Here is a 15,323-nt window from a genome sequence, read left to right on the forward strand (position 1 = left end):
GAAGAGAAAAAGCAACATATAACCCATGATGATCATAAAGGATAATAGAAATTAAAAATACACTTCTCTGCAAAATCGATACAATCATGACTGGGCATGTGAAGACTGGGGGGAAATCCCCCAACAAAACAAAACAAAACGTAAACAATAATAAAAAAGGTACATTGTATTAACTCACTTTAATTTTGCCACGTTTAAAATCTTAAAAATATTCATAAAAAAGGCAAAGTTCTCAGTCCCCAAAAATATCACGCGTTGTGTCATAGAGCAAGGAAGAAACACCTTCAACCTGAAAACACCCGCCCCACCCCACCCAAACTCCTCCACCATTTTGTACACAATTGGCAAAAAATATATAGATATATATATATATATTAACAGCAATAACTTACCATTGTTTTAATTTATTCATTTATTGACTTCTAAGATTTAAATGTTGCATCTCCCATAGGAAGGAAGTTTTACACAGTTCTTTTCATTTGTACATCAGAAAAATATTTAAATTAAAAAATAAAAACTTCTAAAAAACAAAACAAAACAAAGCTAGTTGCTGCCCCATCTCTGCTCCACCTCCTCTCATTTCACGTACTGTTTATCATCATTGTGAGTCGGAGCATTGAGACAGAGAGAGAGAAAGACATGGTAAGAAGTTTGGGCTACATAAGGTCTAAACTATTATGGTTAATGTTCGATCCCATATCCGGGTTGTTGTTGTTTCCGTTATTCCCTCCCATGTCTGTCTGACCCGCCTGGCCAGCGTGCATCCCCGCCATACCACTAAGCTGGGACATGATAGAGTTCTGGTCCGATGTGCCATACTGACCCGAGTCCGCCCCAGCAGAGTTGCCCTGTGGCTGCTGTTGAGATAAATGTTGCTGCTGTGGGCCTTGCGGGGCCTGGGGTGGAGCCATACCGGGGTGATGCTGGCCCAAGTGGCCTGGATGGGGCGAGCCCGTTTGGGTCTGTGGGGATATGCGATGGGGGGAGGGCTGGGGTTGGGACGAGGGCTGCATGCGAGGGGACGGGCTGGAGTGGGGTGGTTGGGACTGGGGCCTGGGTGATGGCTGCGGGGATCTGACCTGGTTGCTCAGTGACCCTGTGGGGCCATGTGCCCCTTGTCCTCCTTGGAGATGCGGGTGAGGGGACATCTGTGGTTGCTGTGGACTCATAGGGCTGCTGTGATGAGCTGGAGAACCCCCTCCTAGATGCTGCTGCTGCTGGAGCAGCCTCTGTTGCATGGCCTGGTGATAGGTCTGTTGTTGCGTGGGCCCGCCACCACCACCGCCACCACCACCACCACCACCGCCACCAGCACCACCGCCGCCACCACCACCACCACCACCACCACCTCCCCCGACCCCACCTTGCTGGACCTGGCCCTGCCCTGGCACTCCTTGTCCAGGCTGCAGTGGGCCACCAGGTCCGCCAGCCCCACCTCCAGGCCCCCCATCCTGCCCTGGAAGCCCAGCTATTGAATTTTGCTGCTGCTGCTGCTGTTGCTGCTGTTGTTGTTGTTGTTGTTGTTGTTGCTGCTGCATTTGCATCTGATGCTGTATCCTTTGCTGTAGGGCTGCATGCACCTGTTGCTGCATAGTGCCCGGGTAGCCTTGTTGCTGGCCTGCCTGCCCTGGCCCACCTTGGGGCCCTCCTGGCTGCTGCTGGGGACCGCCTACACCCACACCTCCACCACCAGGCTGGGGCTGAGATGATGGGGTCATACCTGGTTGCCCCTGCCCACCCTGCATGAAGCCTTGCTGGGCTTGCTGCTGCTGCTGAAGCCCCTGTGACGACTGGAACTGCCCATGGTTGCCTATCTGTTGCTGCTGCTGCTGCTGTTGTTGTTGTTGTTGCTGCTGTTGTTGTAGATGTCTTCTCATAAACAGCTCTCTTAACTGTGGATTCATACTGACCATGTTTCCTTGTTGTCCTGGCTGCATGGCTCCCTGTTGTTGCTGCTGTTGTTGTTGTTGTTGTTGTTGTTGTTGCTGCTGCTGCTGTAAAAGAGCCATCTGCTGTTGCTGCTGTAAATTGCCATGGAACATTGGCCGCTGTTGTTGTTGCTGCTGTTGTTGCTGTTGTTGCTGTTGTTGCTGCTGCTGCTGCTGTTGTAACTGCTGAAGCTGAGCCATTGTAGGCATGTTTCCTCCCCCTGCTCCTCCTTGGGCCATGTTCATCGCTGGCTGTCCACTTTGATTAACCTGCTGCTGTCCATCCATGTTGGCCAGCTGGTTAGGTCCAGGCCCTCCAACCCCACCCGGACCAGGCATTCCACCCGGCGTGGCTCCCTGGAACCGGATACCTACGGGCCCTCCTTGTGGAGGTCCCCCGGGTCCTCCAGGACTTCCAGGACCACCTCCCTGAGACCCCTGGTACCTTGCTGCTCTCTGCTTAATGAAAGTAGCCATGAGGAGGGGGTTTGAACGAAGGATGTTAAGCACCTGCTGCTGCTGGAGGGGAGAACTTGGGGAGCGCAGGGTTCGCAGGAGCTCTTGTAGTGCCGCTTGGGGGAGGTTTCCTGACCCGGCTGCTCCTGCCATCGCAGCAGCTGCTCCTGCCACCCCACCTGGGCCTCCCATCAGCTGCACAAGATTGCGGTTGCCTGCTTGTGGGTTCTGTTGTTGGGACAACTGCTGCTGCTGTTGTTGCTGAGCGATTGCTTGCTGCTGCTGTGGGGTCATCATTGGTCTCTGTTGTGGGTTCATACCAGGCCCACCAGGACCCCACTGCTGGTTTGAGGGCTGGAGCTGCCCACCACCTCCCTGCTGGACCTGCTGGAGCTGCTGCTGAACTTGAGGTGGTAATTGAGACTGAGGACCACCTTGCTGCATCCCTGCCAGCATTCCCTGTTGCTGATCTAACATAGTCCTGCCTCCTCCCTGTGCCTGGGGTGGCATGCCCTGGCCTCCAACCATTCCTGTTCCAGGGTGGGGCATGCCCATCTGGGCCTGGGGGTTCTGGTGGTGAGGGTGAGAGGGCATCATGCCTGCTGACCCCTGCCGCTGGAGGATTTGGGCTTGGGCCTGAGCCAGGGCCATTTGCCTCTGGGACTCTGCCTGGCGCTGGATCTTTAGGGCCGTCTCCACTGCGGCCAGAGGGGGACCTTGCTGCTGACCCTGCCCAGGCATGCCCCCCTGTCCTGGGTTGGGTTGTGGATGCTGCTGGGGTGGAGTGGCCGGCCCCATCCCTGATTTCCCCAGAGACGGGTGCAACTGGGCTCCTGGAGGTCTTGGGGTATAGGGAGGCAAACTGCCAGGATGCTGCTGTTGCTGGAGCTGCTGGACATTTGGAGAATGCTGTTGCTGCTGGAGATGGGGCACCATCTGCTGCTGCGGAGAGGTCATCATGCCCCCTCCGCCTCCCGCTCCTCCACCCATCTGCTGAAATTGATGGAGGTGGTGCTGAGGAGGCATGCTGCCTCCTTGCTGCTGGAGCTGCTGTTGTCCTGGCGTCCCCATCCCTCCCATCCCTCCCATCCCAACCCCTTGTACTTGGGGCAGGGCAGGCATACTCCCCTGGGTGGGGGTCTGAGGGGTGGGAGGCTGCGTCCCAACCGACGTGGGCGTACTGGGACCTGTGGCGCCATTGTTGCTGCCTCCTGGGGATGGTAGCCCTCCCGGAGTCCCTCCAGGAGGGGGAGCCTGGCCAACTCTCTGCATGCTGGCCATCCTCCTCCGTAACATTTGCGCCTGCTGGAGGCGATGCTGCAGCTGCTGCTGGCGTAGCTTGTGCTTGATGTTCAGGCAGAACGGGACGGGACACTTGTTCTCCTGACAGTGCTTGGCATGGTAGCAGCACAGAGCAATGAGCTGCTTGCAGATGGGGCAGCCGCCGTTGGTTTTCCGCTTGCAGCCTTTGGTGTGCTGCACCACGCGCTTCATCTTCTGGCAGGATGGCAGGGAGCAGTTGGCGTTGCGGCACTGGCAGGCGTGCACCAGCGACTGGATGCACCGCTGGATGCTGAGGCGGCGAGAGTCGCCAGGACTCTGGGTGGCAGTGGCTGCCTGGTTGCCACTCTCGTCGTCTAAACCAAGGCCCAACTTCTCCATCTTGTGCTCGTGGCCCTTAGTGTTGTAGCAGGTAATACACAGGTCATAGTCCTGAGGGAGGAAGAGAGAGAGAAACAAAAGGGGAAGTTAGCAGAGCAAGGGCTTTCCTTCCCTGTACATATCAGCATCACACCAACACCTCCCCAACATTAGGAGAATCACTTCCTCTTCATTTCAACAAGTGTGGAAACAAACTAATTCATTCCCATTGTATTTCACACAGTCAGTCCATTCAGCCCGTACACCTACCCCGTCGTTATCAACTGCAGTTTATTTATCACACGTTTTGACACAAGACAAACTTGTGTGTGAATTCTTTTGTGCTCACCTCACAGACGGTGCAGTGGAAGCGGGTCTCCACGTGGTGCTTGCACTCATTGCAGGTGTAGACGAAGCGGTCCTGGCTCTGGTTGTGCAGCTCCACCAACATACACATGGAGCTCCACATGGACCTCCTCAGGGAGCTGAACTCCAGGTGCTTGTCCCGGGCTAGCGTCAGGAAGGCGTCTCGCCCATCCATCAGATCGCAGGCCATCAGCGGGTCAGGGTCCGTGATGGGGGGCAGGGCGTTGGCCATGGGGGCTGCGATTAGACGGATCACAAAGAACACCTGCAGAACGACACAGACAAGAAACGCATGGGGCAGAGGACAGATTAAGAGAAAGTCAGGGTATTCGTTCCCCATTTACTGGGCAGTACATTACACTGACACTCGGTTAAGGGTTTGCATCCCGCTGGTAAACGCATGCATTTGTAAGGCACTTTGGATAAAAGTCTCTACCAAATGTTGCTTATAATTTATTTTAGATGTACTGAAAAATGAATTAGTAAAAAGAAACCAGCAGAATTTGGGCAGATTACTAGTCAATCACTTTCCCATCTCGCAAACTGAGAGAAGAAACGACTAATGTTAGCATTAACACACAATGTCTATCTTTCGCCAGAAACGTTAATATTTTAAACGCGATGCCGTGAATTATTTTTATCACAAATCAGATCCGAACCTCGGATGAATGATCAGCTCCGTAGTTTCAGAGAAAGCAGCGAGAAGATCGTAAACAGGACTCTATGGATGCGCACGCATGTTTTGTGCGGGCGGAGAAGAGCAAGGCGTTGCCTAGCAACCGGCTTAGGGCTAAAAGTAGATTTTTAGCGAAACCGTTTCATATCCATATAAAGCGATATAAAACGTATATATATATATGTCAGCAGCAGACAATAGATGGCTATTCAAAAACATATGTATACGTCAGCAGCAGTCAATGTGTTTTAAACATGAAAAGTCAGTGACTATAATATTATTGTTTTCTTTTGCTCCCCCCCCTTTCCTTCAAATGTAGTTATGCCAATAATACAAATTCCTCCCCACACACATTTGTCGTCCACTCCTCCCCAGGCAGCACTACACCCATAGAAGTATGTGCAGTGACAAATATCATGCTCCCCGCCCGGCTTCCCTCCCCCGAACACGGGCCAATTAATTGTGTTTGTATGGACGCTCGACAAAGCGTAATGCACGATGGTGGATTCGAGCAAACAACAAGCGGTGGTGTGCAGGCACGGTAGAGCAGCAGTTAGTGACTGTAATCAAGTTAATTTGATAGTGTGGACCCACTTTCAAGGTGTTCCAATAGTAATCCAGTCACATTTCAACAGTGTGACCTAGAACCTGACCGTCAACGTACCTCCTTGTGTTTCTCCATGGTGGCATAGAGTTTCTGGGAGAGGTCATTTGAGACGTTAGGCATCCCCGGCTTCTTCTTGTTGGCCCGACTGAGGCTGCTCTTGTTTTTACTCGTCTTCTTGTTGTTCTTCTTCTTTGCATTTTTACTGTCACCTTTTGTGGCCTGCAGAAGGAAGGAGGAATTACAGTGAAATGAGATGCGAGTGAGTGAAATACGGAATGTAGACTTACCGGTAGGTACAATTTCAGCAATCTGCACGCTAATTAATTTAGGCAATTATTTACTATCTTATGTCCAACTTTGTAAAGTGGAGATTTTATACAAACTGCTATAAAAGACATCATTTATATTCTTAAAGTGCACTACATGGAGTTTCATCTGGCCTTACATCAATACTCTCATTCGAAGTGCTGTTCTCCTCTCTTTTCCTCTCCTCCTCCTCCTGCTCCAACTCCTTGATGCTCTCCTCCAACACGTTGGGCCAGAAGTCTCCTTCGAAGTACGGCAGTTCCTTGGCACTCGTTAGACGGTCCTCCGTGGCCTGCTTGAAGATATCCTGATGGGGAGAATGGGAGATGGTCATATAATACTTTATGTACATAATTAATTGCATTTTTATAATGAATTACATTTTTATAGCAGTTTTCCAAGTAATCAAAAGGGAGGTGAAGCGGCGAACAGTCAACGCCAGTGTCATCAGTTCCCACATTCACACACCAACGGTGGCAAGCTAGCACCGACCGACTCATTGATATATAATAATGTATATAGTTTGCGGAGGTTTGTGCTTTATTTTAGATGATAGTGGAGAGACAGGAATCAAACCTTGGACTTTGCATCTACCAGCATGCCCATTTTAATTTCTCCCCTCCAAGCAGCCCCAACAGCACCTTCAGCTTCTATACCTTGAAGTCGTGTACTATCCTCTCTGCCACAGCCTTGTCCAGCATCTTCTTGTACCACTCCTGCAGTCGTTTGGGCTTGGGGATTTTCTGGTCCATAGGGTGACAGTGGAAGATGTAGTCATCCCCCTCACTGGGAGGACAGGCCCAGATGTGACCCGTCGTGTAGCTGAAGGAGAGAAGAGAGAGACACACACAGTGTCACACACACAGTGTCACACACACACACACACACACACACACAATTTTTTTAGACCAGAAAAAACAACCTATGATGTCATAGGACAGGTGTTCTCTATTCTACCACACATATTTAGTCACTCCCAGGTCTAAAGTAGTCCCTGGTTAGAGAATTTTGTAATATTAAAGGATATTAAACAGTAGACATGTCACGGTGTCCGGTGTTACCGGTGGGCGCCACAGAGTACATTACTTGCACACCGATAGCACCGTTTTATTATTATTTTTAATACTAGACTATTTATTTTCTCGTGTACCCTATAAAACCACTTAAGTTCATTTTCGTGTGGCACCCATGTGCTTATAAGCAGGTTATCAATACTTTAGTCAGATAACAGGTTGTATTATTATTATTATTATGATGAAGAGAACAGAAGTGATCTGCTCTTCAACGGGGCTGCCTGCAGGCAGGCAGCAGCCAGAGCGGAGCTGTCTGGGCACACACCAGCATGGTGTCAGATTTCACTTTCGCTTTGGTGACAGGTCTTAGCTGCATTCAGACTAGTGCATTGGACTTACGGTACGGTGAGCTTACACTTCCACAATGTTTTAGTGCTTTATTTACTCACAATAACCTGTACCAACGGTGCACTCTCAATTCATCCTGTAATGATTTCCTGTTTCCTTGATCAACGCTGATGAAGGCTATGTGAGCTGCCTGAAACACGTGCATTGTTGGTCTCGGTGAGGAAAATAAAATGATGAAAAGAGTTCTGCTGGATTGTTTAACTTCTAGTTGCATTTTTTGACCGTGCCTGCCTATACTGCCTAAAGCCTCGACGTCAGTTACTTTGGAAATTAGATAAGTGCAAGCGCTGTTGTAGTTTCTGTTTCTAAACTTTCTGGATCAATGCCAGGCAGGTCTATTAGGACACCTAGTGGTTGGATTCGGTTTTACCGGTGTTGAGAAGCACGGTGGAAACGTTGGGGAAATTCTAACACCGTGACAGGCCTATTAAACAGTCTTCCTGTGGACTCCAGGAAGACTAGCGACCACTTTGTAGAAGCTAATGGGGATCTGAATAAAGAATAAAGAGTAGGTGATAAACACCTCCAATACTCACCCTAACTTCTTGACATACTCCAGGTAACCAATGAGGATCTCATGGTACACTCCTGTCCTCAAATGGCGAGGCTGGAAGAAATGCACACTGTCCAGATAGGAGATGTATACTCGTCTAGGAGATGGAGGGGGAAAAATGTCACTTATGTGAAGTGTGGGGCATTATTATCCTCCTACATTATCATACATCACATTCCGTGCTCAGCCAATCAAATCATCGTTATGGGGTACAATCATTAATCATTGCTCAGCCAATCAAATCATCGCTATGGGATACACACATTGCTCAGCCAATCAAATCAACGCTATGGGGTACACACAGACACACAAAGCTGGGCATAGGAGGGGCTAGTGGCCCTCAAAAAGGAGAAAGGGAAATCAAACATTTAATTTTAAATCTTTTAAAGGCAATCATTCATCCGTCTGTACCCATTGATGACAATGAATGACATTTTCTATTTTTCATTTAACCAGTAAAACACATTGAGACAGAAATCTCTTTTACGAATGGGAACTGGCCAAGAGGCAGAAATAAAATGACAAATCAGTGCTACCACAGTACATGACATACAGACAGAGTAACATCCATGTTTATCCTCTAGAATACCAAAAAATACAAAATAATCTACAAAGACGTACAACCCTAAGAGACGCAAAAAAGAGGGATAGTGATACCTGTCCGAACATGTGCAAATGTTGGAGTGTATCTAAGAGGTGATCCTTTTGAAACGCCTCAAAGGAACTGTCAAGGCCAATTTTAGTCTAGTCTGCAGGTCGTTCCACGACCAGGGACCAAAGAAAGCAACTTAAGCAAGACATCTTTTACCTAACCTGACTCCGCCAGATGGGGCAGGAGGGGGGAACCCAGTGTACTCTCTGCTGCCCCATCTGGCGGAGTCAGGTTATCTTTTACCCACCTCAGTTGAAAATGAGGGTACTACACACCATAGCCAGGTATTTGATCTGAGGTTTAGTCCCTTTTTGACCAAATTGAATTAGGAAGAAATGTAGGAAGGGAGATCACCGATAATTGCTTTGTAAATAAAAATATACCAATGATGCAGCCTGCGAGATGTCAATGAGGACCGACCAACTGCAGCATACAGCGTACAGTGATGAGTTCTGAAAGGTGAGTTTGTTATGAATCTCAGTGCAGCATGGTACAGTTTGGCCACGGTAGAAGAACAGGCAAACCTATAAATGGCAGGCTTTTTCTGTCCAGCTGGGACAGAAAAAGACCAAGTGACCAATTGCTTCCGAGAGAAAAATGTATCCCTGCTGGCCTAGGATCAAATCTCAACAATGTTTTCTCTTCTGTAGCACCGTCTCTCGCTCAGCTTTGCAAAAACGCAAAATAATTCAATTAAATAAAAGTGCATTACACACATCTTAGATGCAATCTCTTTGGTCTCTATGTCAAGAAAACATATGCAACACGTTGACTCACCTCTGGTTGGGCGGAGGGCAGTCAGAGCCGTACTCCTGAACATGCATGCCAAAAAAACAGACGTCCGACCCGTCTATGTCCTCAAACGCAAATAGGGCTTTCGTCCTGTATGGGAAGGATTCACACATCTCGCCACTGTCCACAAACCTGGACATGAGCAAACAAGAGCATGTTAGTTCATTGGGATTCATTATAACAAATTATGAAATATCTTTTAACTGGTTAACACCCTGAGCGGCATAAACGGAGGTCTCCGTATCAAATAGTAATGCTCGACACTCAGGACGGAACTTTATTGATATCATAACCGAGCACATCGCTCCACAGGCTGGGAGCACCTGTTGGGCAACATTCAATGTCATTTCCGGTTGGGACGTCATCCAAAATGTTCCCCCCCATTTTTGACTGGATGACACAGAAAATCTTAAAACGTGAATAACTCTTGATCTAAATCAATCCGTCCAATTCTAACCAAAGATTATGTTTTTGACGGCCCATCGCGGCCCCGTCGCTAGTCGCGTTAGAATTAATCATACCTCCCGTTGTTGTCGATCGCCTCGGGGGTGTTTTGGCTACATCTAGCTACTTCAGCTACATCCAAGATGGCGCCTGGTGCACCTTGAGATGTGCTCCGTTGCTGCAAATCGCTGGGCGCTCTGATTTAATGGTCCTAAATACCCCCGGGCGTACGGGGTGTGTAAACTGTGTAATTTTAAGTGTTACTACCGTTCAAGACAAAACATTTGTTTATTGATGGGACAATTTCGAAAATGAAAAACGACACTTTCTATTGATTTGGCTTGCTTTGTGTACCTGGACTTCATGCCGGGTTTGACCTCCACCACCTTGTCCGAGACGTGCACCACACGAATGGCCACGTCCCCCGACTCAGGGTGGTTCTGCCGCCTCAGGTAGTCATTCACCCGTCCCTCCAGGAAGCAGCCCAGCTTTGTCTGTGGCAACCCTGTATGGTAAAGTCAGGAAGGCAGAGAGGAAGGGGAAGAGCAACCCATTTAGGCCCGACCACGAAATTTAAAAAAAGATCTTCTAAATACTCCATTTTTTCTGAAATAAATATTTTCACGGTTTTTCAAAATAGCAGACCTACAAGCTCGTAGCACGCCACTCGGTGGCGCGCTATGAGCTTGTAGATCTGCTATTTTTCAATAGCTAAAGCATAACATAATGCTAACACCAAAAGGGGTTCCCGCCCAAAATGGGTTAACATGGTGAAATACTAGATCAAATTTGTATCTGGCCACAACAATTACTCTCAACCAAAACTTGTACAACATCATAGTAAGCAATAACAACACTATTGGTAATTGTACTTTCAATCATGCACAGCAACAGAAGAAACATAAGTTACTTACGTCTACCCGCATACTTGTTTTCTTTCCGCGTCTTGTTAGTTTTCTTTAAGCAGCCGTCACATACAAAACTGCAGAACACACACACACACACACAGTTATTATCTCATATACTTGACTCACACTTTCATGGTCAGGATCCCAGAGCAAAAACACGTTGAAAACCACTCAAAGATATGGATCTCCTGAAGAGCTGATAAGACACCGTCTACCATTTAATGTTGATCTCACTTACCCTGCTGGCCAGATAGTGTCATGGTGCAACACACAGATCTGGTGCATTCTACGTCCACAGTCCATACATTCCACAAGCCTGAGGAGAACAGACACACCTTTAACACATCGATTCATGTCAGATTGAAACAGATTGCAACAACAACAAAAACAAGACGGAAAATGATTTTCAGACCCCCCCCCCCCCACCCCCCCAATCAACATGGAATGTTTTTCCAACGTTGGTTTTTCCATACATTAATGACACTAATATCCGGGCAATGTTTTGGGAGTGGTAAATCATGTTTCCCTTAAGTTCTAACCATCTTATGATTGCAGTTTTCACACACAATGGGTCATTGATTTGCGTGCATCCTCGCTTGTTATTGAAACACCCCGGTAGCACTGTAGTGTGTTGCAGAGCACCTGACGTCCGAGCCTGTTCTTTCACTACTAACGCCTCCATGATTATCGCTCGACTGCCTTGAAAACAGGGGAGGTTTTCCACCGTGGCGTGAATTGCATTGTTTAACTCCCGTGTGGTAGCAGCTGGTACAATCGAGCGATAATCATATGGAAGCGTTGGGTGGTGAAACTTAAAGGTGGCTTGGACGCGACTGCCTTTGACAGCACAGTCCAGAAAAGATTAAATGAAACAGAAACACTGCCCCCAAGTGTTTGCATTGGCACGCCTGTATGGGTAACTTTTGTGAGAGACAAATAAATCCTCTCAAATCTGAGCAGCTGATCGATAGAAGCTTGGTATTTTGGACTTTGGAGAGATCTCTTGACTAGTAGAATGAAGTATATGCTGCGTTTTGATTTCACACCGTGACCCATGGCTACATACACCCCCCACCCCCCTTATTATTATTTTTTGCAGTCTTGAGGACTTCATATGGGCCATTTATGAAATGGCCCATATGAAGTCCTCAAGATGGAAATCCGTCCCCAGGACTTTAAGAACTTTAAGCCCTGGGTACACACTACACAATAGTGTAGTACACAAATTCTGTCTTTGAAGGTGTGCTAATTAATCAAAATTAGCAGGTGTGGAGTTTGCTTGCATAGCCTTGGTTGGCATCACATAGCACATGATCTGACAGGATGTCATGTATGAGGACTCACAGTTCAGGGTCCAGTGTGTCATTCTTCTTCTTCTCAAACTGGTCTTTGTTTATGGAGCTGAAAAGAAATCAAGCATATTGCAAGATTATAAGAATATATTAAAATAAAATACATTCAAATAATATATTATGATGAACGCATTTTATACTAAAATGAATAGTAAAGATGTATATACAGAGCATTTCAAATGTTGACGATGGGGCACTACATAATTGTTGTTCTTCAGTCCAAAATATGAATTTAACCCATTTAGGCCTGACATCGAAATAAAAAAAATGTCTTCTAAATCCTGACAGTTTTCTGAAATGTTTCTATATCAGTGGTGCTCAATATTTCACGTCAAGGACCCCAAAAATGATCTGTAATTGACCGCCGCCCCCCCATCTGAAAATATGACATTCCAGGGACCCACCAGAAGCAACGATTTGAGTTAAAAACGTTCGCTCTGAATATATTCAAATGCACCACATTTTTTCAAAAATAGCAGACCTACAAGCTCGTATGAGCTTGTAGATCTGCTATTTTTCAATAGCTAAAAGTATTATATCATAATGCTTAAAACACCAAAAAGGGGTTCCCGCCCTGAGTGGGTTAAGCAACGTGTGTAGTTTACCTCCAATCTAATATGTGGTGTGTCATAGAAAAGCTATTACATTGCCAATTTATATACTACCCAAAGTACCATAAACTTCACGTGACCACAAGGTGGGGGTATTCTACTCAGTTTCAGGGACCCTTTAGAGCAGACCTGGGCATTGCAGGCCGGCTGACTGACCGGCCCGCGAAAGATTACTTGATAATTTTTATAAAATAAAACATACTTTCTAATTACCTTATGGGTGGACTAAAACCGCATTGCTTTTATTTTGAAGCCCATTTATTGTCACTCACACTGAGCACGTGAATTGTGTGCGATTGAGAACCTGTCTTCCTTCCGTCACGCCCCTCAAATGCGAAAATGTCTGGTTTTTGGATATATTTCTGAAAGGAGGACGAAACGTCGGTGAATGCAAATAGCCATGAATCCCAGCTGACCACGCAGCTCCACATCCACAACACAGTAGGCGCTTAATTTGATTACCAAACTTCCTCGCAGGAGGACAAGTTAAATTCCATTAACCCGCAACAACCCGCCTCGCCAATAAAGTTGAGATATCTTAAGATGCTGCGTCATACGGCGTAATGGCGGTGTTGCGCCCCAAATGTGGCATGTTTCAGAAGTTCAGACCGCTTGGGCGATGCGCCGTGAGCTTGTGGATCGTCCGTTTTCGGCACATGACACCGTTGTACCACAAAGTAAATCTCGCAGAATGTGCACACAATCAACATACATTGCCTGCCAGGCTGCCCAAGTCTCAACAATACCATCACTGGTTGGCATATTATTGTGTTTTAAGAACGTCGTTGTTGTTGTTTAATGGTTGTGACTCAACACTCATCTCACGCTGATAGCAAGCGTGAGATGATGCCTCCAGGGTCCTCCGAATGGAAGAACAACTATGAAGAGGGCTATGGGCGTGATATGCTGAGACAGGGAGCACTAGTTTTGGTTAACGATATAATAACCTATTCCGTCCACCATGGTTTGCCTACTTGGACAGCATCATGTCCAATGCGTGAGGCGCGCCGTGAGCCGAGCACTTGCTGGCTCAGGCAAGCTGGCCTTACCAAATGTATCACAAAAATAAGCAAGACACTTTCAAATGACTTTACAGTTGGCTAAAAGGAAAACACGTACAAGACTTAAGTGATGATGAGTTAAACAGATAAATGGAGGTTGCTATTATAAGCATGATGCAGAGTACATCATTTTCTTTTTTAATATCATCCGTCATTGCATGTCGACTTCATCACCTATACACTTGACTAGGATAAAATAATTATAATATAATTTTAATATATATTATATATAATTATATATACATGATAAGAAACGTTTCCTTTTTTAATATTATTAAAACATTTTAAAATAGTGACAATAGCCAATCTACAAGCTCATGTGTGCTTGTAGATCTGCTATTTTCTTTACTTTTGTGCAACACTCCTGTGAGATGAAGATGAATCAATACTTACGCCTGAGGCTGGCTAGGGTCATCACCCAGGGAAACAGTCTCTCCTTGGATCTCGTTGAAACACTTCTCACAGAAGTGGTACCTGAGAGCAATAAGCCCAAATTTTGGTGAACTACACCAGTTTCCGCACAGCCAATCATAGACAGCGCACGGGGAGGGCAGCCACCGATCAGGACAGGGCATGGGCAAGGCGGGACAGGACAAGCGGGGCAGGCAGGAAGTAGGAGCGCAGGACAGCAGGGAGTCGTCGTCAAAACAGCCAATCATGAATCAGGATTTAGGGGAGGGGAGGGGGTGCAGGTTTGGAGGTACATGGTTGGTCGGGGTGGAAAGCAAGCAGCGGGCATTGAAATGGAGGGACAGACCAGGAGGAAAAGACGGGACGGAACATTCAAGACAACACATAGTAGAAAGGCCAAGGCAAAGCACAGATTAGACATTTGGACACAAGGATGAGTACAACAATCACCATCACAACCGACACAGCAGGAGCACAATCAACTGGGGGGAGGGAAGGAGGGAGCAGAGGATATAGGCGTCACAGATAATGGTCAGGTGGTAGTTTGAAACAAATGCAACAAAACTCACAAGGCAATTTAAATGTGCACATTTAAGTCCATTTTAAAGTGGGTCCTTTCAACATTCTCGTCAGGTGATCATCAGATGATGTAGGTAGTCAGGTGATCAGACACGGTGTAGGTAGTCAGGTGATCAGACACGGTGTAGGCTGTATAATCACTGTCAGATTTCTCCGTACCGGAGCAGTTGTATTGTGTGTTTGAAGCATGTATGTTGTCTGAATTTGAGAGTTGGAGGTTCGCATGTTATTCAAATATTGTCTTTCCTTGTACATTTGCCTTTAGTGGTGCTAAATCCAATCTAGAGTTAAAAGGATCAATCATATCAGCATGGATTTTAATACTGAAATAACAGTGCAATATAACTGAGGCATGCTGTCGCCTTATTACTTATCTAATCTGTTTAAGCAACTGATGAGAAATCTGATGGAAAGGACCGACTTTTAAAATGCCAGCGTGTTAGATAGAGCGTGAAGGTATGGAAACAATGGCAAACATAAATTGAAGGGGACCATATATTCCCAAGGCATTTGTTCCAAGAGGAAAATCACTCGCATAAAACACTTTGAATGGAAATCT

General features: G+C 46.9%; 1 protein-coding gene across 1 annotated transcript in view; it reads right to left on the reverse strand.

Annotated features, from left to right (window-relative positions):
* Positions 1–325: 325 nt before the first annotated feature.
* ep300a (EP300 lysine acetyltransferase a) overlaps positions 326–15,323 on the reverse strand; it is a 38,068-nt gene continuing 23,070 nt past the window's right edge. Inside the window, exons 20-31 of the mRNA XM_079492296.1 lie at positions 14,168–14,248; positions 12,095–12,151; positions 10,989–11,066; positions 10,757–10,824; positions 10,197–10,347; positions 9,384–9,530; positions 7,938–8,051; positions 6,637–6,802; positions 6,120–6,287; positions 5,732–5,893; positions 4,375–4,656; positions 326–4,097 (exon numbers count right to left, since the gene is read on the reverse strand). Coding sequence (XP_079348422.1) covers positions 657–4,097; positions 4,375–4,656; positions 5,732–5,893; positions 6,120–6,287; positions 6,637–6,802; positions 7,938–8,051; positions 9,384–9,530; positions 10,197–10,347; positions 10,757–10,824; positions 10,989–11,066; positions 12,095–12,151; positions 14,168–14,248 — 4,915 coding nt within the window. The 3' untranslated portion in view covers positions 326–656. The remainder of the gene's footprint in view (positions 4,098–4,374; positions 4,657–5,731; positions 5,894–6,119; positions 6,288–6,636; positions 6,803–7,937; positions 8,052–9,383; positions 9,531–10,196; positions 10,348–10,756; positions 10,825–10,988; positions 11,067–12,094; positions 12,152–14,167; positions 14,249–15,323) is intronic.

This window comes from Electrona antarctica, assembly GCF_951216825.1.
Source record: "Electrona antarctica genome assembly, chromosome: 22".
NCBI classification, from domain to species: Eukaryota; Metazoa; Chordata; class Actinopteri; order Myctophiformes; family Myctophidae; genus Electrona; species Electrona antarctica.